We start from the raw sequence: 23,404 nt of genomic DNA, 5'->3' as shown, positions 1-23,404 counted from the left end.
ACGTGCCTGTTCTTTTCTCTTATGTGTATATGAATAAAAATTTCTAGAGTAGACACTTGGAGGGGAGATCCTGGGTCAAACGGTGTGTGCACTTGATAGATTCTGCCAGCTTGCCCTTCCCCAAAGCCTGCACTGCTCCATACTTTCACCTGCACACTCACCAACAGTAGCAGTAACCTGTCATCCTCATTTTTGTACTATACCAGGTGAAACTGGTAATTCCTTGTTTCTAAAAATTTGTTTTATCCAACATACTCTGCTTCATTCATGTTGTAAAATAAAACAGCACAGGCAAGTTTGGTAAACAGAAGAAAAAACATCTTGCCACCCTCATTCAGCTAGTATAATTTTTGTATATATTCTTCTGATAGTCATATGTGTATATGTAGATTTAAGAATTTGACATAGTTCCTACTGTTTATCTATATTTACACTCAAAACTTCAAGGTTTTACTTTTTTTCTCTTTAGACATTATAATTTTTACTGGCTGTGTATTCTTCCATTGAGATGGCTCACCATAATTTAATAATTTTTGTTTTCAATTTGCCAAAGCATTGTAGTTTCCCAGTGTTTACATTTTTAAAATTATTTCTTCTCCCTCTCACTGTCTAACTCTGCCTGTCAAAAAAATTATTTCTTAGTGAAGAATTTTGGTTTTTTTCTGTGCTTTGAGTAAATTTTATTTATCAAAGTCCCAATGCCCAAGAGCATCTCTCAAACCTCACTTCTTTTTTTTTTTTTAAGATTTATTTATTTATTTGAAAGTCTGATGCACTCCCCAGATGCTGCAATGGCTGGAACTGGGCTGATCCAAAGGAGCCTGGAGCTTCTTCCAGGTCTCCCACATGGGTGCAAGGGCCCAAGGGCCATCTTCTGCCTTCCCAGGCCACAGCAGAGAGCTGGATCAGAAGTGGAGCAGCCGGGACTTGAAACAGCGCCCATATGGGGTGTCAGCACAGCAGGCAGCGACTTTACCCACTACACCGCAGCCTCAAACCTCACTTCTAAGATGAAGTATTTTATAGGTCTAGCTTTGTTCACTTATTTGTTCCTATTACTAGATATTACCAGCATTTACATTTTTTAAAATCTTTTTTTAAAGATGTATTTATGTATTTGAAAGTCAGAGTTACACAGAGAGAGGAAGAAACACACACACACACACACACACAGAGATATCTTCCACCTGCTGGTTCACTCCCCAAATGGCCACAACAGTCGGGGCTGTACCAGATTGAAGTCAGGAGCCAGGACCTTCATCCGGGTCTCCCATGTAGGTGCAGGAACCCAAGGACTTGGGCCATCCTCCACTGCTTTCCCAGGTGCATTAGCAGGGAGTTGGATCAGAAGTGGAGTATCTAGGTCTTGAACCAAGGCCTATATAGGATGCAGTCCACAGGAGGTGGCTTTACCCACTATACCACAGTACCAACCCCTAAAAAATGTTTTTAATCAAAGCAATACATTTATATTATGAAATAAACTTCTTTGCTCCTTATGTTTTTCACCTTCAATTTCATTTTATTTTCTATTAATATCAGTGTATATTTTCTTTTTTTTTTTTTTAACCTCTGACTAGTATTTGTTTGCCTTTTTTTTTTTTTTTTTTTTTTTTTGACAGGCAGAGTGGACAGTGAGAGAGAGAGAGAGAAAAAGGTCTTTCTTTTCCGTTGGTTCACCCCCGCAATGGCCACCACGGCCGGTGCACCACGCTGATCCTAATCCAGGAGCCAGGTGCTTCTCCTGGTCTCCCATGAGGGTACAGGGCCCAAGGACTTGAGCCATCCTCCACTGCACTCCTGGGCCACAGCAGAGAGCTGGACTGGAAGAGAAGCAATCAAGACAGAATCCGGCACCCCGACCGGGACTAGAACCTGGGGTGCTGGTGCCGCAGGTGGAGGATTAGCCTAGTGAGCCGCGGCGCTGGCCTGCCTTTTTTTTAACTTTCCTTTTAATTTTCATTTTTGGCATTTCTTATAGAAAGTGTATACCTAGATCTGTTTTGGAGGTGTGACTTTATATATATTCAATCAAAAGTATTTTAATAGTGAGATTCAGCTCATTTATCTTTACTGTGATTATTAATATATATGTTCTTTCTTCTGCCATCTCATTTTGTTTTTCTATTTCCTAAGTTTCCTTATAATTTCTTTTGTTTTTCTTTCGAACCTTTTATTCCTAGAAATACCTTCATTTATCTACCCACTTATGTGATAGTTTAGTTGACTATAGAATTGTGGGTTCGAAATCATTAGTTTTGGTATTTTCCTTAAGGTGTGCAGTGAGTCAGGCAAGACACACATTCATTTCCAGCATAGGGTCCTGCAGCTCCAGCCGCCATCCCTTCTGTACCAGGCCATGGAGCATCATCACAACTGCATGTTTAAGTAACCTTTATGGTGAATTTCATTTCATTGGGCCGGTGCTATGGCTCATTGGGTTAAAGCCATGGCCAGCAGTGCCAGCATCCCATAGAGGCACCCTGGCTGCTCCACTTCTGATCCAGCTCCCTGCTAATTTCCTGGGAAAGCAGCAGAAGATGGCCCAGAGAGTAGGTCCATGCCAGAGACCTGGAAGAAGCTCCTGGCTCTTAGCTTTGGCCTGGCCCACTTGGGGATGGAAGATCTCTCTGTCTCTCTGTCTCTGTCTCTCTGTCTCTGTCTCCCTCTCTCTCTCTCTCTCTCTCTCCAACTCTGCCTTTCAAATAAATAATCTTGCAAAAAAAAAAAAACTTCATTTCATTATGAAACCAAGTCCTATATGAGGATGCCAACTCTTCTTAATATTGCTTACATAACATTGAAAAGTTAAAAACCGTGTTAGTTAATGGCCATGTAATTATAAGCCTCTGGCCTAATTGTTCTGTGATTGATAGTCTAGGGACCTCTGGCGTGAGTCTCCTTGATGATAGCTCTTCACTTTCCCAGCATTTATATCCTTCATAGCATCTAACCCTTTACTGAGCATATTCTAAGGCTCAGTAAATGCTTGTGTACAAGTGGTCTTCAAAAAGTATATTAAGGAAAAACTTTGCATGGATTTCCATTTTGTTTTGCACCAAAATAAAATCCTACTAACTTGTTATAACGCATCTGAACTGGGTCTAATTTGAGGCACTAGGAAGAATAAGACATCAGTTAGAAAAGAGCTCCTAGCACAGCAAGAAGAATTCTGTTAAAACTGAAGCAAGAACAAACATCAAACTGATGGTGAAGCCTGGGTGGAAGAATGAAATCATTGATGTCCTATAAAAGGTTGATGGTCTCAGTGCCCCAAAGAAGTCGGCAGTTTACAAATGAATAACTGATTTCAGAAGTGTTTATGGTGAACATGAAGCCTAAGCAGAAGACCATCTACATCAGTTTGTGAGGAAAAATTAATTTTATCTATGTCCTAAATGAGAACCACAATTAACAACAGACACGATAACATCATAGATATTTCAGTTGGCTCAGCTTACATGATTATGACGAAGAATTAAAGTGGAGTATTTTTTTGCTCAAATGGGTGCCAACACTGTTGCACCCAGATCAGCTACAGACAAGAGCAGAGCTTTCAATAGAGACAGTGAGCCAGTGAGATCAAGATCCTGAAGCATTTCTTGGAAGAACCAGAACAGGAAATGAACCATGGTTTTCCCAGCGTGATTCCGAAGCATAGCATAGTCCAGTGGCTGCAGAGGGGTGGACGTGGTCCAGTCGGAGCACAAGAAAGGGTGCTTGTGAACTGCGCAAGAGCGAAGGTCATACCCACAGGTTTCTGGGATGCTTAAGGCACCTACCTTGTCGACTTTCTAAAGGGCCAAAGAATAACATTTGTTTATTGTAAGAGTATTTTGAGAAAGTTAGCCAAAGCTTTAGCAGAAAAATGCCCAGAAAGCGTCACCACCACAGTGCTTCTGCTCTTCAAACGAGCAATTTTGCAAGAGTTTCAGTGGGAAATCGTTAGGCATCCACCTTAGAGTCCTGATTTGGCTCCTTCTAAATTCTTTTTGTTTCCTAGTCTTAATCTTTAAAGGATACATGTTTCTCTCTAGTTAATAATGTTAAAAAAAAAATGCACTGACATGGTTAAATTCCAAAGACACTCAATGTCTTTAGGAAGTGACTAAATGGCTGGCATCATCACTTACAAAAAATGTCAGATTTGATGCGACTTATGTTGAGAAGAGGTTTACATTTTTTATTTTTGCCCTTTAATTCCATTTCTTCACAAATTTTTTGAAGTCCCTTAGTATTGATCAGTTGATTAAAGGTATCAGGAAGCTGCCTGTTAAAAAGTTCCTGGTTTGGTACCAAAACCAAAATTTTTCAGTTAAATTTAAAACAAAAATTTGCTATACTCTATAATGGCCAAAGCTGGTTTTTCATGATTTTAAAATTAATCCTTGTTTTCATACCATTTCAGACTCTAGCCCTTTTGGAAGAAGAGGAAGATATAAACCAAATCACAGATTACTTCTCCTATGAACATTTCTATGTTATTTATTGTAAATTCTGGGAATTAGATAGTGATCATGACCTCTACATCAGCCAGGCCGATCTATCTCGATACAATGACCAGGGTGAGTGATTCTATAGATGCTAAGATATTGAAGAGCTATGTAAATTGTCCCTGCTCATTTTGAGAAATTCTCATTTCTTTTATATCTTATCAGATCCTCTTTCAGGGCCAAGAATTTTTAAGTGGAGGTGAAGCAAAGATAGTTTAATATTGTTTTTTTATTTAGAGGCCAGGTCTAAGGAAAAGCGATTTGGAGGTAAGTTGTCAGTCTTGGTTTTGTGAATTGACAAGCCTTCATGGTGATGTGTGTGTTCTGAGGATGAACTAAGTAGGATCTATACCTGGACAAATCTGTCTTAAAGAGATTAGATGTGCACCTTTATATTTCCTATGTAAAAATATTTCTAGGAAAACCCCAAGGATAAAAATAATGTTTCTGCCTTGCCAAATTTTATTTTTCAAGTACTCTTCAAAACATACTTTTTGGAGTTTAGTCCCAGAAGCTGTTTTCTCTGCAGATGAGTTTTCCATGCTTCCTTTTGTCAGAAAACAAAAATTACACATCACATGGGAGCACCCTTTCTGCTCCATTTTCTTCAGTAGTGAACTTAGAACCTGTTCTCAACTAAGCACCAAGATACACTGATTCATTCTCCGTGCATTATGTTGTTCCTGTTCTGTCCATAAATGTCTTCTCGGGCAGCTGTAAAATCAGCCTGCCTTTTTATGTGTTGGAGCACACATTTTTAATAAATGCATTGAATCTTGTTATTTGGTGTATGTGAGGAATGATAGAAGTTTGACATGTTTAAAAAGTGAGTTCTCTCAAATTTTCAGATGCTAAGCAGACATCATGGGGAAATACCCAGGTGTATTTACCTGACACAAAGTGGTCATAACCTTCCTGTCACCAAGACAGCATGATGGTGCAGAGACTCGGCTTTCCTAGCTATACACCTCCCTTCGGGCAGTGAGAACTGTGCCACAGGAGCCCGCCTGCAGAGGTTGTGCACTGTCCCAGCTTCTAACGGTCTCTCTCTGGCTGATGGAACCACAATTCTCTTAAGTCCCCAAATACTGTGTATAATCAGATAGCAGCTCACTATTGCCATGATCATGGGACAAAGTCCAGAAAAGCAAACGTCTAGGTTTGCATAAATGAAGGGATCACTAAACTCTACATAAGTTATTCACTCACCAAACTCTTTAATGAGACAACATGAAATAAAATGGTCTTCAGTTTTAGGAGGTAAAACTTCCAAAGCTGAAATATGTTAGCTTTGGCATGAAATATCCATGCCTTTCCTCTAGGATCCTCTTTCTTTTCTTTTCTTTTCTTTTTTTTTTTTTTTCTATCTAGTACGAATTGTTAACCTCATAAAACAGTGCTTAAGAAAGCATAGAGGATCTTTGCATAAGCCTCGACATGAGGCCAGGCATGGTCATGCTGACACACATATTCCCAACTTTCTTCAACCAAACTGTCTGTATTGACTGCACCTAACTCCTATAGAAGTATTAGATGCTGAGGGTGCCAGCTCCCTCATGATCTCGTCACTCAACCTGAAATGTTACTGTGTGGACCATTCATTGCCTAGTGTACTTGTTAAAGAGATCTGAGATTCTGAGGCATCTCTTCGAAAACACACATAAGCACATACATAACCTAGTGCCATTAGTTATTTTGAACCTACAATGAGGTATGCTGCTGTAGATTCTCTAGACTCTTTAGTCAAAAAGCAGTATACTGTCTTAAGATACAATTGACTACAGATACAACTTAATCATAGAATTTCTAAAAATTCTTTGTTACATGATGTTATATCCTGGACTCGCACAGGATGGGAATATAAGAAAAGTCTGGTTATAGTATGTCTTGATATCTTTTGTAAAACTCTACTTAAAAGCACTCTGTGGTGTTTTGCTTTAATATACTGTACACTGTTTCAGGACTACACAATCCGCTCACTCTTGAATTTGATGTTAGCATACAATTTATCTTGTTTTAGATGAAAATTTGTTTCATCTCATTGGATAACAAGGTCAATAAAAATGCAGTGCATTTTATATTAGGTGTCAGGTTGCTCAGAATTAATTTAGCTCTCAGCTGTGTTAATACTTCCCAGCATCAGGCACATTAATTTGCCTGTTATTTTTTTGAAATCATTGATGGATAAATAGGAAGCTGCCTCATTCATGCTTCAGAATAGTATAAATTGAATATAAGTTAAAAACAAGTACTCATATTCTCATCAAGGTAGATTGTTATGGTTTAGCTCGTAAGAAATGAAAAATAAATTTCCAAAAGTATGGCCTTTATGAAACATGTTTCTAACTGGCTTTGTAATTTATATTTAGCTTCCTCAAACAGAATTATTGAAAGGATATTCTCTGGTGCAGTAACAAGGTAAGAAAAGTTTAAAATCTGAGTTTAAAAATGAGCTACTAGTAATAACTGGATTAATCTCATTTATCAAGATTTCTTCCATAATTTGGCAGTGCTGCTAGTTTAAATAATATTACATTGAACATATGGTCATGGTTTAATGTAAGACAGTGCTTCTTTAATATGAATATTAGTCCCAAATGTCAATGTAGGTAACAGTTCTAGAGTCCAGTAATTACCTGGATTCGATTAGAAACCAGGGTTCTTTTCTTCATATTTGCTGGTGCCTTCTGGTTTCCCCTTGTAGGATTCAAAAACAAAACAGGCAACAGAAGGGTTGCCTTTTATGAATAATAGCCAACATCCTAATTTTTTAAATTTTTTAACTGAATTTCCAAAGAGGATATTATTTAATTACTCAGGCAATTCTGCAACTGTGTTTTCTTCAGGGGAAAAACAGTACAGAAGGAAGGAAGAATGAGCTATGCTGATTTTGTTTGGTTTTTGATCTCTGAGGAAGACAAAAGGAACCCCACCAGGTAAGACGTCTCAGTTTCCTTTACCAAGGTGTCAGACACACACGCAGAGCTGGACACAGTCACGGCGCACAGCTCGTGCACTGAGCCCAGCCCAGCGGCCGGCCACTACCCTCGCAGACAGAGGACAAAGGATGAGGAAGCTGATCAGGAGGAATCAGCAGGACTGATTAAGAGAATGTGGGGCTGGGGCCGGCGCCACGGTTCACTAGGCTAATCCTCCGCCTGCGGCGCTGGCACACCGGGTTCTAGTCCCAGTCAGGGCGCCGGATTCTGTCCCGGTTGCCCCTCTTCCAGTCCAGCTCTCTGCTGTGGCCCGGGAGTGCAGTGGAGGATGGCCCAAGTGCTTGGGCCTTGCACCCCATGGGAGACCAGGAGAAGCACCTGGCTTCGGATCAGCACGGTGCACCAGCCGCAGCGCGGCAGCCATTGGAGGGTGAACCAACGGCAAAGGAAGACCTTTCTCTGTCTCTCTCTCACTGTCCACTCTGCCTGTCAAAAAAAAAAAAAAAAAAAAAGAGAGAGAGAGAGAGAATGTGGGGATGGATACCATGAATCTTCGTTGTTTTACAATCCTAAAGGTTCAGAAGTAAGTCTGAGAAGGAAAGAAACATGTGCATGATCAGAGTGACCCCCTGGGACTGGCAAACATAGCTGGATTTACGGCAGCAAATTCTCCTAGTTAAGCAAAAAGTCTTGGTCCTTCTCTGCTCCTTATCCCCAGCTCATGTAACACAGTGCCCATGGCTTGTGCTCAGGGACGAGGGGCTGCAGTCCTTGGTGCTGCTTGCGGGTATAACTGACTCAGCTGACTTCATACTGGCTCAAAAGGTTGTCTAAATGTTGGATATTTTGTTTAGAAGTTATTGAAGTAAGAGTAGCTTGTTACATTATTTTTAAATAACTTTCATTTCAAAAGCAGGTAGGTGATTTTTGTCATTGTGCAAATGTCATAGAATGTACATATACATAGATGGTATAAGTCATTTAACATGACCTCTTGAAGCAATGTAGACATGTGGAGAACCTGAAATGTAAGAAGGACCAGTGCTGTGGTGCAGGGAGATAAAGCCCCGGCCTGTAGCACCAACATCCCATATGGGTTTAAGTCCCAGCTGCTCCACTTCCAATCCAGCTCCCTGCTAACGTGCCTGGGAAAGCAGCAGAAGATAGCCCAAATCTTTGGGACCCTGCACCCATACGGGAGACCCAGAAGAAGCTCTTGACTTCAGATCGGCTCAGCTCTGGCCATGGTGGACATTTGGGGAGTGAACCATCAGATGGAAGACTCCTCCCTCTCCCCCCCATCAAATAAAGTAAATCTTTGAAAAGAAATGGAAAAGACTGCTGCTGGCGTAACAAAGCACACTCTTAACTTTTTTATTGAGAGGTAGAGAAACAGTGAGCTCCAGTTTGCTGGTTCACTTCTCAGATGCCTGCAATAGCAGCTGGCCAGAACCTAGGACCGCCCCCGCCTCCAGGAACTCAATCCAGATCTTTCCTGTAGATGATAGGAAGCCAATTGCGTGAGCCATCACCATCATCTTCCAGGGTCTGCATTGGCAGGAAGCTTGAGTCAGGAACCAGAGAAAACAAAACAATCTTGAAAAAGAACAAAAATACCAAAGAACTCACACTATATGATTTCAAAATATACCACAGAGTTTAAAGACTGTACGGTACTTGCTTAAGGATACACATTTAAATAAGTGGAACTCAGCTAAGAATCCAGAAATAAATAAGTCCCCACATTTATGTGTAAACTGATTTTCTTTATATTTGAAAGAGTTAGAGAGGAGAGATATCTTCCATCCACTGGTTCACCTTCCACATGACTGCATCAGGACTGAGCCAGGAGCTCCATCCAGGTCTCCCACATAGGTTGCAGGGGCCCAAGCACTTAGGCCATCTTCTAGTGCCTTCCCAGTCCCACTAGCAGGAGCTAGATCAGAAGTGGAGCAGCCAGAACTTGAACTGGCATTCATATGGGATGCTGGCATCACAATAAGTGGCCTAATTCACTGGGTCATAAGGCTCGCACCCAGCTAACTAATTTTCAACCTTGATACTAAGGCATCTTATTAGGAAAGAACAGTTTTTCATCAGTGGTACTGTGACAGCTGGATATCCACATGCAACAAAAATTAATTTGGATCCCCTATCATATTATACATAAAAATTAATTCAAATGGATTACAGACCAAAATGTAAGAGCTAAGACTTTAAAAATTTTTGAGGAAAATATGGGAGTAAATTTTTATGGCCTTGGTTAGGCACAGTTTCTTAGATATGAAACCAAAAGCCCAAACAACTAAAGAAGAAAATAGATGACTTGGACTTCTCAAATTGAAAACTTATATTTAAAGACATCATCAGGGCCCGCACCGTGGCTTACTTGGTTAATCCTCTGCCTGCGGCACCAGCATCCCATATGGGCGCCAGGTTCTAGTCCCAGTTGCGGCCATTTGGGGGGTGAACCAACGGAAAAAGGAAGACCTTTCTCTCTGTCTCTCTCTCACTGTCTATAACTCTACCTGTCAAATAAAAAAAGGCATCATCAAGAGAGTGAAAAGACATCCCACAACACAGGAAAAGATATATGCAAATGATCTTATAATAAGGGACTTGTATCTAGAATATGTAAACAATATTTAAAAAGTCAACAATAGCAAGACAAACCAATTGAAAAACATTAAGGATCTGAATAGGCAGTTTTCCAAAGATATATAGGCAAGTATTTTAAAAAAGTTAATAAATTCATGGCAAATGAAATTAAAAAACAAGTATGCTTTGGTGTTAAATATTTCAAATTTTGTAAAATTCTTTTGCACCAAAATTAACTTACATTTTAATTTCATCTTTCCAGAAAATTTTTGAAACTGTCATCTTAACATGGCCAGTAACCACATGAAAAGGTGCTTGATGTCATTAATCATCAGAGAAATGCAAATTACAAACACAGTAGAGGTGCTGGCATTGTGGCATAGTGGGTAAAGCTGCTGCCGGCAATGCCAGCATCCTATGTGGGTGGTGGTTCATGTCCAGCTGCTCTACTTGTGATCCAGTTCCCTATTAATAGCCTGGGAAAAGCAGCAGAATATGACACAAGTGTTTAGGCACCTGCCACCCACATGGGAGACCCTGAAGAAGCACCTGGCTTAGGCCTGGCTAGCCATGACTGTTGTAGTCATCTGGGAAAGTGAACCAGTGGATAGATTTCTGTGTCTCTGTTCTCCCCTGTTGTCTCTAACTCTGACTTGCAAATAAATAAATTGAAAAGGTTAAAAAACTACAGTAGATACCACTTCACCCCCACTAGGATAGCTGTAATGAAAAAGCCAGAGAAGATGTGCTAGCAAGGATGTGGAGAAATCAGAAGCATCATAGGCTACCAGTGGGAATGTAAATGCAGCCACTATGAAACACAGTCTGACATTCATCAGCCGTTAAACACAGAAACCCCCACCATATGACCTAGCAGTAAGAGAAATGAAAATATAGCCGCACAAAAACATGCATTCCCATAATCACAGCAGCATTTTGCATAATAGGCAAAGGGTAAGAACAACCCAAATGTCCATCAGCTGATGAATGAACAAATGTGATCTATCCATGTAGTCAAATATTAAGCAGTAAAAAGAAATGAAGTGCTGCTACATAGTACACATGGTTGAACGTTATGCAGAGTAACAGATGTCAAGCAAAAAATACCAGATATTGTATGAATTTGTTTACGGTAATGTACCACATAATGACGTTTCAGTCAGCACTGGGCCACACTGGTCCCATAGGGTTATGTCACCTAAGTTTGTTTAAGTATACACCATGATGTTTACAATAATGAACTCTCCTAATGACACTTTGCTCAAAACATATCCACATCATAAGCAAGACAAGCCTGTGTGTGAGTTGACTAAAATAGGCAAATCTATAGATACAGAAGTAGTGCTTAGTGGTTGTTTAGTCCATGAGAGGCCTGTGGGGAAATGAATGCTTTTGGGCATGAAGTTTCTTTTTGGAAGAGATAGAAGTATCTAATCATGAATTGCAGTTGTTATACAATTCTGTGAATATGTTAAAAAACCATTGAACTGGGGCCAGCACTGTGGCATAATAGGTTAAGCGTCTGCCTGCAGCGCCAGCATCCCGTATGGGTGTCAGTTCATGTCCCAGCTGCTCCACTTTCAATTCAACTCCCTGCTGATGGCCTGGGAAAGCAGTGGAAGATGGCCCAAGTCCTTGAGCCCCTGCATCCATGTGGGAGACCCAGAAGAAGCTCTTGGCTCCTGGTTTTGAATTGGGCCAGTCCCAGCTGTTGTGGCCATCTGGGGAATGATGGAAGACCTCTCTCTCCCTCTCTCTCTGTCTGTAACTGTGCCTCTGGAGTAAATAAATAAATCCTTAAAAAATTTGAACTATAAATTTCAAATGAAAGAACTGTGCAAAATATATCTCAAGAAACTTGTTTTTAAAAAATTGAGGGAGCAGATAGTTAGCCTAGCAGTTAGGATGCCTGCCTCCCACGTGAGAGAGCCTGGGTTTAACTCCTGGATCCAGCTCTTGACTCTAGCACCCTCTAATGCCGACCGTGGGAGGCAGCAATGATGGCTCAGGCAATTAGGGCCCTGCAGCCCATGTGGGAGACTTGAATTGCACTTTTGCCCCCAGCTTCAGGCCCAGCCCAGCCATGTTCCATCCATTGTGGGCATTTGGAGAATGAATGGATGGAGATCTCTCTCTCTCTCTCTCCCCCCCCTCTCCCCCCCCCCGTACTCCTTAAATAAAAATTGAAAGTAAATAATGAATTTAAATTATATAAAGTATATTCTCTGAACAAAATAGAATGGATGTAAAGATCAATAAAGAAAAAATGGAAAATCTCCACACACTTGGAAACTAAACAAAACATTTCTAAATAATCCAATAATCAAAAAGGATGACTCAAGAGAATTAGAAATTCAAAAGATAAAACACACCCAAGAAGAAATATGAAACCTAAATAGCACATCTATTTTTAAAACGTTCTGAAAATCTCAGCCCAGTTAATTTCACTGTATTCATCTAATTCATTTGAAGAAGAAATCCCAAACCCTGTACCACCTCTTCCAGAAATAAAAAAGGAGGTGACAATTTCCAACTCATTTTTTTAGAATGATGTATTTATTTATTTTGAAAGAGTTACAGAAAGAGAGAGGGAGGGAGGAATAGAGATCTTTCATCTGCTGGTTCACTCCCCAGATGGCTACAATGGCCATGGCTGGGTCAGGCCAGAGCAAGGGACAAGGAGCTTCATCAGGGTCTTCCATGTGGGTAGCAGGGGCCCAATCACTTGGGCCATCTTCCACTGCCTTCCCAGGCCATTAGCAGGGAAGTGGAGCAGCCAGGACTCAAACCAGTGCCCATATGGGATACCAGTGCTGCAGGGGGTAGCAGTAACCACTGTGCCGCAACACTGACATCACGACTCATTTCATAAAGCCAGCATTACCTTGAGACAAAACCATCCAAGAAAATGGAAATATAAACATGTACAAGGAAATAAGATTACAGACTGACAGCCTATCAAGCCAGACCCAGAATCCTTAACAAACCACTGCCAAGTCAAGTCGAGCTCAGCTTCTCAGGCCCCTCCTCCAGAACCAGCAGCTTTGCCCACCCGGGGAAAGATGGTCTCACATGCTAGCCCCCCCCCCCCCAACTAGATTTCCTTCTTCTAGTTCTGGGTGCCGTAACTGGGCACTGCCCTGGTAACTTTTCGGTGCCTTTCAGCCTGTCTTCTTTTTAGTTTCTCAGTCTTCTCAGGAGTAGGATAGATCCAAAATATTCAGGTCATCAGGAGAACCATTCAGATCAGCTTTCCATATCAGGGATCCATAATTGGGTTCTTATATAAAATAACACCAAAAGAAGCTTTTTGACTCAAACGTTTTCTTAAGAAATCTGTTTTTGGTGCTTATTTCCTACCTTATATATTGCCTTTCTCCTAACAGCTAAGATGAGAGTATTTCAGAAAATTTGTGGAAAATGGAATTAAAAGCTAAGTTTAAGTTGAAAAAATTTGTTTTGAAATAAACACATATTTTCTATGAATTTTTAAGACCTCTTGGATATATAAAATCAAAAATTTTTGCCACCAAAATAAACTTACTTCTTTTTTTTGTTTTGTTTTGTTTTGTTTTGTTTTGTTTTGTTTGTATTATTTGAGAGCAAAGGGCAGTCTCATCTGCTGATTCACTCCCCAAATGCCTACAGCAGCAAAGGCTGGGTCAAAGCCAGACCCTTGAGCTGAGAACTGAATCCAGGGCTCCCACATGGGCAGTGTGAACCCAGTTACTTGGGCCATCACTGGGGCTTCTCTGGGGCTTCCCTGGGTCTGCATTAACAGGAAGCCGGAATCCTAAGCCACAGCAGGGGATTAAACCCAGGTCCTCTAATGTGGAACACAGGTATCTTAACCATTAGACTAAATGCACATCCCAACTTATCTTTTAATGCTGTGTTTCCATGAACTTTTTGAAAATCTGAGGTCTTATTTTTTACCAATCATAAGTGTTTTAGATTCATTGATTTATGTAATCCTCATATCACTGAGTTTAGGTAGAGTGCTCTCATTTTACATTTTAAGGAAACAGAGGCTCTGAAAGACAACATAATTAGTAAGAGCCCAAAGTGGACTCAAACCCAGGTCCATATCACTCAGAATCTTATAAGAGATTACCACTCTAATGTATTACCTATTGTGCCAGATGTGATTCATCTGCATTTTCATGCCAGTTAGGCTGTAGACTCACTAAAAGAGAATTCTGCTGGTGTTATGAAATTCCCCACAGTTCACGAGGATCAAAAGTTAGGCCCACCCGAATTCTGCCCTGTTGATATTTGTTCCCTTAGCTTCCGCTTACTGGGTGCCCATTGTGTGGGGTCTCAGTGGTTTACATTGCCTAGTTAAAACAAAAGGATGAGCAGGAGACAGTTGAATCCCACTGTTTGAAAGTAAAGAAGAAAATATCCATTCAATCAGAATCAAACTCCTGCGTAGGAAATGGTGGTAGACACACAGCAGCAGTCAGACTTAGGTGACACGGCAGGAAAGTGAGCTGCGTGACAGGTAGCAGACTCGCTCACGGTGGCGAATGTGGTGTGAGATGCTGACTCTCCTCTGCCTTGTCCCAATGGGGTCTGTGAAACTGCCTTGAGGCAGGCTGTACAGACTCTTACAGACCTTCTTTTGGTAAATGGTTTAGTGCCTGTCCTGGTTTTTGTCACACTCTGATGCTGCTTTAGTGAGTGAGGTGGCCTCTCCCTCAGCCATCTCATTCACCTTAGTTATGCCTGAGAGCGGCACTAAGCCAATGCCTTTAAAGAATATACTGAATATGCAAAGAACATACATAGAGTACTCCCTAAGCAATAACTCACAGTTACAGTGTCCTGTAACTTTCTCGAATTGCTTATAGGAATTTACATCAAAGGTGAGAAATCACCAGTCCCAGAACTTAATTACATCTACCCCAAGGACCAAAAGATGCTGGGAAATACAAGTATTTCAAAGTTTGTGGAAAAATGGAATTAAAAGATAAGTTTATTTTGTTGTGAAAATTTTTCTTCTTTTAAAATTAAGATTTATTTGAGGGGCTGTTAATTCTCCAACCGCAGCACCAGCATCCCATATGGACGCCAGTTCTAGCCCCAGCTGCTCCTCTTCCAATCCAGCTCTCTGGAAAAGCAGCGGAAGATGTCACATGTGCTTGGGCTCCTGCACCCACATGGGAGATGAGGAAGAGGCTCCTGGCTCCTAGCTTCAGATCGGCTCAGCTCCAGGCATTGCAGCCATTTGGGGAGTGAACCAGTGGATGGAAGACCTTTCTCTCTGTCTCTCCTTCTCACTGTCTGTAACTCTACCTCTGAAATAAATAAATAAAATCTTTTTAAAATTTTATTTGAAAGGCAGGATTATATATATGAGAGAGATAAAGACAGACAGTGAGAGATCTTCCACCTGCTGGTTTACTCCCCAAATGGCCACAATGCCCAGGACTGGGCCAGGCTGAAGCCAGGAGCCTAGAACTCCGTCCAGGTCTCCCACATGGGTTCCAGGGGCCCAAGTTCTTGGCCATCTTCTGCTGCCTTCCTTGGCACATTAAGAGGAAGCTGGATCAGAAGTGGAGCAGCTGGGACTCAAACCATTGGTTATATTCCAGCATCACAGGTGGTGACTTAACCTGCTGTACCATAACACTGGGCCCTTTGAAAATGTTTGAAATCTGTGCATTTTTTTTTCCATAATATCCTTTTGCTATGAACTTTTTTTTTTTTACTTTTTTTATTTTTGACAGGCAGAGAGGACAGTGAGAGAGAGAGACAGAGAGAAAGGTTTTCCTTTGCTATTGGTTCACCCTCAAATGGCTGCCGCGGCTGGCGCACCGCGCTGATCCCAAGGCAGGAGCCAGGTGCTTCTCCTGGTCTCCCATGGGGTGCAGGGCCCAAGCACTTGGGCCATCCTCCACTGTACTCCCGGGCCATAGCAGAGAGCTGGCCTGGAAGAGGAGCAACCGGGACAGAATCCGGCACCCCGACTGGGACTAGAACCCTGGGTGCCGGCGCCAGGTGGAGGATTAGCCTGTTGAGCCACGGCACCGGCCTGCCGTGAACTTTCAAAAGGCCTCTTACAGGCATGAATTTCAAAATGCTTTTTCACTGAAATAAACTTTTAACTCCATTTTCCATGAATTTGATGAAGTGGTCTTTTTTTTTTTCCAAGAAATCTTTTATTTAAGGAATACAAACTCCATGCATTTAACTAGTACAACTTTAGGAACATAGTGATTCCTCCCACCATACCTGCCCTCCACCCTTCTTCCTCCTCCCTCTCCTATTTCCATTCTTATTTTTTACTAAGATCTATTTTCAATTAACTTTATACACTTATGGTTAACTCTATACTAAGTAAAGAATTCATCAAATAATATTAAAAAAAAAAAAACTGCTCCTCAACAGTTAAGAGCAAGGGCTGTTCAAAGTCATTGCATCTCAAAGTGTCAATTTCACTTCTATAGATTACACTTTAGGTGCTCTATTCGTTATCACATATCAGGGAGAATATATGGTATTCATCCTTTTCAGGTTGGCTTATTTCACTAAAAATGATGTTTTCCAGTTTCATCCATTTTGTTGCAAATGACAGGATTTCATTTTTTTGCCATTATGTAGTATTCCATGGTGTACATATCTAATAATTTATCTAGTCTTCAGCTGCTGGACATTTGGGTTGATTCCATATCTTAACTATTGTGAATTAAGCTGCAATAAACATAGGGGTATAGATAACTGTTTCATATGCTGATTTCATTTCCCTTGGGTAAATTCCCAGGAGTGGCATGGCTGGGTCATATGGTAGGTCTATATTCAGATTTCTCAGGTCTCTCTAAAATGTCTGCCACAGGGGTTGCACCAGTTTACATTCCCACCAACAGTGGATTTTTCCCCACATCCTCATCAGCATCTGTTGTTTGTTGATTTCTGTATGAAAGCAATTCTAATCGGGGAGGGAGGGGGTAAGATGAAACCTCATTGTGGTTTTAATTTGTATTCCCCTGATGGCTAGTGATCCTAAATATTTTTCATGTGTCTGTTGGCCATTTGGATTTCCTCTTTCAAAAAATGCCTGTTAAAGTCCTTTGCCCATTTTTCAACTGGGTTTTTTATTTTGTTGTTGTGGAGTTTCTTGATCTCTTTATATATTCTTAGTATTAATCCTTTATCTGTTGCGTGGTTTGCAAATAACTTCTCCCATTCTGTCAGTTGCCTCTTCACTTTGCTGAGTGTTTCTTTTGCAGTGCAGAAGCTTCTCAATTTGATGTAATCCCATTTGTCAATTTTGGTTTTGATTGTGTGTGCCTCTGGGGTCTTTTCCAAGAACTCTATACCTTGCCAATTTCTTTCAGGTTTTCTCCAGTGTTTTCTAATAACTTGATGGTATCATGTCATAGATTTAGGTCTTTAATCCATTTTGAATGAAGTGGTCTCACAATGAAAATTTAAAACTGTTTCTCTCTATAGTTATTCTTTTCATATGCTTTCTATTTGTTCATATTATCTGAAAAGATGAAGGCAAAGCTAAAGGTGGTTATTCCTGGGGTGGGGAAATAAAGAGAAAAAAGATCTGCTCTTTTCTTAATAAAAAGTTTAGAAGCAAGGGCTATCCAGATGGCTAAACACATACAGGACACATTCAGAAGGGATTTTCTAAAGCAGATTTTATTTTTTAACCTAAGGTAATTTACCTTCTCAGAGCCTAAGCATAATGATTATTCATTAGAGGAAAATTAGAAAACATAAAAAGATGAAGTTATGGAAAGCAGAAACAAGACAGAAAAATTAGGACCAGGCCAAAAAGCCCACCATAACTGGAAATTGAAATATGTTGCAAACAACATACACAGTTTTAAACTTTAGCCATAAAAAGAAATAGGAGGGTGGACACAGCAGCACAGTGGTTAAAAAGCCACTTGGGACAGCCATACCCCATATTTTAGTGTCTGGGTTCGAGTCCTACCTCTGATTCCTGAAAGGTTCCTACTAACATGCACCCTAGGAGGCAACAGTGATAGCTCAAGACCTTGGGTTCCTGACACCCATGCATGGGACCCAGATGGAATTCTGTTCAGGCTCCTGACCTCAGCCTGGCCCAGCACTAGCTATTACAGGCATTTAGGGCATGAACCAGCAGGTGGGAAATCAATCAGTTTTCCTCTCTCCTTGTCTGTGTGTATCTCTCTCTCTCTCCCTCTCTCCCCCTCCCTCCCTCTTCCCTCTCCCCTCTCCCCTCTCCCCCTCTCTCCCTCTCTCCCTCTCTCTCTTCCTCTCCCTCTCTCTCTTCCTCTCCCTCTCTCTCTCTTCCTCTCCCTTTCCCTCTCCCTCTCCCTCTCCCTCTCCCTCTTTCTCTTCCTCTTCCTCTCTACTATTGGCACTGTGCCATTCAAAAAAATAGGTTAAATTATATTCAACTATATATCTTATTTATCCAGATATACCTCAACTATTACTATTGCAACATGTAATCAATATTAATGTTATACATTCCTTTTCTAAAGCTAAAGCTTCAACATTTGCTGTGTATTTGTACTTAGAACACACCTCAAATTAAATTAGCTGCATTTCACTGAATAACTGTATGTGGCTCCAGCATACCCTGTTGAACCATGCAGATCTGAACAGCAGGAGGCCTGGGAAGAGAGAACACAGAAGGAGGAAGAGGGGCAGAGAAGTAAAATAATTTAAGAAAACTTCCAAGGACGGGAGGATACTAATTTCCAAACTGACCAGGCTCTCAGAAAAGCCTGGTTAGATCTGGACCTAGGCCCTTCCCCATGATATTTCAAATAACTCTGAGAAACCTTGGGAGCCCTCTAAGAGAAAAGGAAAAAAAAGATTACAATGAAGGCTATCAACTTAGCTTCAGACTTCTCAGCCACACTGGAGAGAGGAGACAATGGGTCAGTGCTATTAAAATTCTGAAGGGAGAACACCACCTAACTTTTAACTCTGTTAATGAGCCAAATACCCACCAACGTAGAGAGTAGAAAAGGGGCAACTCCCAAATATCCAAATCTCAGAACATTTGCCTGCCATGCTGTCATCCTCAGAAAGCATCTGGAGGATGAGAAGCATCAGACGACCGACCACCCAGAGACCGGGGGAGATCTGAGATGTGAGAAATAGAAGGGTGAAAGGAGTCCTGTGGACCAGGGCTGGAGGCCGGGCAGTTCAGGTAGAACAGGTCAGAGAGCCCAGGGGGGCTTCATCAAGAAACTGCAGCGGGCAGGGTACCTGTGGCAGCAAGTGAAACATGAGAGAAAAATACAAGGTTGTAAGCTCTGGAAGCTGAGCAGGTCAAGTAGGGGAGTGGGGAAAGCTACCTCGTCTCTCAGTGTGAAATTTATATACAGTTCTTAACTGTGAGAAGGGGGAAACAAAAGGCATGTTATCTGAAAAGTGGTTACTCCTGGGGTGGGAAAATAAAGAGAAAAAAAGATCTGCTCTTTTCTTAATAAACTTTGTAAAATTACGTGGAAGTTCAAAATGTATGTATGTTACTTTCTTAGAAAGAAAGATGGGTGGTAGTAGGTCTGGGAGAACGAAGGACCTCCACCAGGCCCTTACTAACGCGCATCCTTACCTCCTAGCATCGAGTACTGGTTCCGCTGCATGGATGTGGATGGAGACGGGGTACTTTCCATGTACGAGCTGGAGTACTTCTACGAAGAGCAGTGTGAACGCATGGAAGCCATGGGCATCGAGCCTTTGCCCTTCCATGACTTGCTGTGCCAGATGCTTGACCTGGTGAAGCCAGCCAGTGATGGTGAGCCCAAGCTAAGGCCGTTTGCACCGTGTCCCTACTAACCAAGTGGTGCACTTACTCCTAGATTGTCCCCCACTCTTTCACCTTCCAGAGTCTTCCCAGTGGGATTCCCAAGTACCGAAGTGCTTCACCTTGACTTTAGTGTAAAAGTAGCATTGATGGACTTTTCCGTAGAGACAGAGTGCCACAGGGGGTGAAGGGTTAGAGATCAGGAGGGACTGGTTGATGGGTACAGAGTTTCCCCTTGGAGTGATGGTTGTATGACATTGTGAGCAGACTAAAAACACTGAATTGTACACTTTTTAGATGGTACATTTTGTTATGTGAACTTACTATGATGTGAATGTGGCTTTTTTTAAATGTGCTTTTATACATCAGTGAAACTTTTTTTCTCTTGCCAACAATGCTTCTGATGAAATCACCAGATCTATTTGTTTGTATGCAGGCAAAATAACTCTGCGAGATCTGAAGAGATGCCGGATGGCTCACATCTTCTATGACACTTTCTTTAACCTGGAGAAATACTTAGACCATGAACAGAGAGATCCCTTTGCGGTCCAGAAGGTACTGGTATAATCTTGACTTCTTTTTGGGGGCTGCAGTATCAGGGGCTATGTGCTACATGTTAAAATGGTGTCTGCATGCAGGAATCCCCGTATTTGAAGAGGTGACATTTAAGCCATTTAACAAAATCCAGAGAATAAACACCTGCAGCACATCTGTCCCCACAGCTGAGCCTCACATTAGATAATAAGGTTTATGTGCCTTCCACACTTGCACTGTGTAGCCTGTGCATGTAAATACACATTAGAAACTGGTGACAGGCATTGCCACCTTCAACGCCGGCAGGGCTCCCGTTTGGGTCCCGGTTGCTCCACTTCCAATCCAGCTCCCTGCTGATGGCCTGGGAAAGCAATGGAAAATGGCCCAAGTGCTTGGGCCTCTGCACCCGTATGGGAGACCCGGAAGAAACTCCTGGCTCCTAGCTTTGGCCTGGCCCAGCCACTATTGTTGCGGCCATTTGGATAGTGAACCCATGGATGGAGTCTGTCCTCCCTCTCTAACTCTTTCAAGTAAATAAATAAAAGAAAGAGTGAAGAAACTAGTGACAAAAGAGTTTTGAAAAAAAAAAATTTGTCCTTCTGACTTTTAAAAATATATCAGTAAGCACATCTGTCCTAGAACCCAGATTGGCCTTGATTTAATTTATCATTCATTTCCAGTGTTCCATGAGAAATGACTTTCCTCCTTGTAGTGAAAGCTAGCTCTACACAGATAACCTCCAGATAACATAACGCTTTGTCAAGTGTTTCCCAGTAGCTGTGCGTGCCTGTCAGTTCTGAATGTTGTTCTACATCAGAGATGAGTACCCTTCTTCATACATAAAACTGGTGGACCTTCAGTTAAAAAAAAAAAAAAAAGAAAAAGGAAATTCTGTATGGAATGATCCAGGCCCACACCCATCCCTTTAAAAAAAAAAAAGAATACCAACACTGGTTCTACCATTCCCCTATTAAAGAAGCAAAAATTATGTTTACAGGAAAGGACTTACTTCAGTTGATTGGCAGTACAACTGTTAAGCTATTGCAGTCTTCTTTCTTTTTTTTTTTTTTTTTTGCAGTCTTCTTTTCTTACACATGTTGTGTAACTGCTTGACCTAAATAGTAGTAAGAATATCAAGATGACCTCTAAAAAAAAATCCCCTGCAGCTGATCATGGAACAAACCAAGGTGCATGATCACTGGCCTAAAATCATTATTTTATTTCACTGAATTTAACATGCTACATTATTATATATACTTCTAAGCAAAAACTAAAACAAATATTGCCAGTTAAGTCCAGTGCAATTTCAGGAATGTTAAAAGGGTGGAGAGGGGCAGGCCTTATGGCAGTGGGTTAAGCCGAACCTTGGGACACTTACATCCTTCATTTCCAATGTAGCCTCCTGATCATGTTCCTGGGAGGCAGCAGATGATGGCCCAAGTATTTGGGTTCCTGCCACCCACTGGAGATTATTCAGATAGAGTTCCTAGTTCATTGGTGTTGGCCTGGCCCAGCTAAGCTATTGTGGCCAGCTGGGGAGTGAACCAGCAAATAGAAGCGCACTCTCTCTCTCTCTCTCTCTGTCCTCCTCCCTCTCTCTCCCCCTCCCCCCACCTTTCATATAAATAAATACTTGAGAGGTAGAAAGAAAGGGCCTTAAAGTAGCTTAACTATGATTAACATTGTGTGGCCAGTGGCCAATATTTAGGTGCTTATGTTCATCTACACATAACTGACCCTAGGCCCTACGGGCAACACTAATTCATTTTCCACTTGGAAAGACAATTTCCCTGAAACACATAATAGAAGACACTGCCCTGGGCCAGTGACACCAGAATCCCATATGGGCGCTGGTTCGTGTCAGGTTGCTGTCCTTCAAATCCAGCTCCCTGGTAATGGCCTGGGAAAGCAGCAGAGGTGCCCCAAGTGATTGGGCCCCTGCCACCCCGTGGAAGACCTGGATGAGGCTTCCAGCTCCTGGCTTTGGCCTGTCTCAGCCCTGGCCGTTGCAGCCATCTGGGGAGTAAACCACCAGATGGAAGTTCAATCTCGACCTTCCGCTTGCTCGCTCGCTCTCTGCATTACTCTGTCAAATAAATAAATAAATCTCTATTTAAAACAAAGAAAATAATGCCTATAATATAGAATGGAAATGGAGTAGCCTTTCTCCACTTTATTTTATTTGTATCAATTTTTACCTTTAAATTTTACTTTTCTTGGGGCAAGTTTTTGACATAGTGATTATGACACTGCTTAGGGTGCCCACATCCCAAATCAGAGTTGTTGGGTTCAAATCCTGGTTCCTCAAACCAGTTCCGGCTTCCTGCTGACGTCCACCTGGGAGGTGGTTGGCTCAGGTGGTTGGCTCTCTGCCACCCACGTGGGATACATGGACCGAGTTCACAGAGCTCCAGATTCCTGGCCTTGGCCTGGCCCAGTCTCAGGTATTGCAGACCAGTGAATGGAAAATCTCTTTTTCTGTTTCAAATAAAAATTTCAAATTGTTTTTAATTATAAATTTTACTTTTCTATATAAGAGTCAATTATTGGTATTTGTTGTGATCTGCAAAGAACATTAGCAGTTAGAAAATGCTTATAAATTCCGGGCCCTGAGTTGAAGAGACACTGAGTATTACAGAGACAACAAAGACAGAAGAGCCAAAGCATATAGTGAGAAGGGAGTGACCAGGAGCAAAGGGCTGTTCCCAGGAAGGGATCACAGTGGTGTCTGAGCTGCTTTATTTTTAAGAATGTTGTGTTGTTTTCTAAGTTTTATTTATTTTTATTTGAAAGGCAGAGCAACGTTAAGAGATCTTTCGCTCTCCAACTCCCTGTAACAGCCTGTTCTGGGCCAGTCCTGGAACTGTAAACACATCACCCACATGGGTGATGGAAATCAACTTCTTTTTTTTTCCCTTTTTTTAATATTGATTTATTCATGTATTTAAGAGAGAGGGAAACAGAGCATCTACTGGTTCACTCCCCAAGTGGCCACAACAACCCAGGCAGGGCCAGGAACTCTATCCAGGTCCCATACATGGTGGCAGGGATCCCAGTGCTTGGGCCATCGTCTG

The 23,404-nt window shown here is 41.6% G+C and overlaps 1 protein-coding gene across 4 annotated transcripts in view; it reads left to right on the top strand.

Moving 5' to 3' along the window:
- The window catches only part of PPP2R3A (protein phosphatase 2 regulatory subunit B''alpha), a 212,665-nt gene that overhangs the window by 171,326 nt on the left and 17,935 nt on the right, over nucleotides 1–23,404 (top strand). For all 4 annotated transcript variants that reach the window (XM_062214313.1, XM_062214300.1, XM_062214319.1 and 1 more), the window contains 5 exons: nucleotides 4,409–4,565; nucleotides 6,863–6,911; nucleotides 7,340–7,429; nucleotides 19,612–19,787; nucleotides 20,233–20,351. In XM_062214313.1, coding sequence (XP_062070297.1) covers nucleotides 4,409–4,565; nucleotides 6,863–6,911; nucleotides 7,340–7,429; nucleotides 19,612–19,787; nucleotides 20,233–20,351 — 591 coding nt within the window. The remainder of the gene's footprint in view (nucleotides 1–4,408; nucleotides 4,566–6,862; nucleotides 6,912–7,339; nucleotides 7,430–19,611; nucleotides 19,788–20,232; nucleotides 20,352–23,404) is intronic.

This window comes from Lepus europaeus, chromosome 2 (genome assembly GCF_033115175.1).
Source record: "Lepus europaeus isolate LE1 chromosome 2, mLepTim1.pri, whole genome shotgun sequence".
NCBI classification, from domain to species: domain Eukaryota; kingdom Metazoa; phylum Chordata; class Mammalia; order Lagomorpha; family Leporidae; genus Lepus; species Lepus europaeus.
The sequence above is the reverse complement of the archived record's forward strand: the minus strand, read 5'-3'. Positions and strand labels throughout refer to the sequence as shown.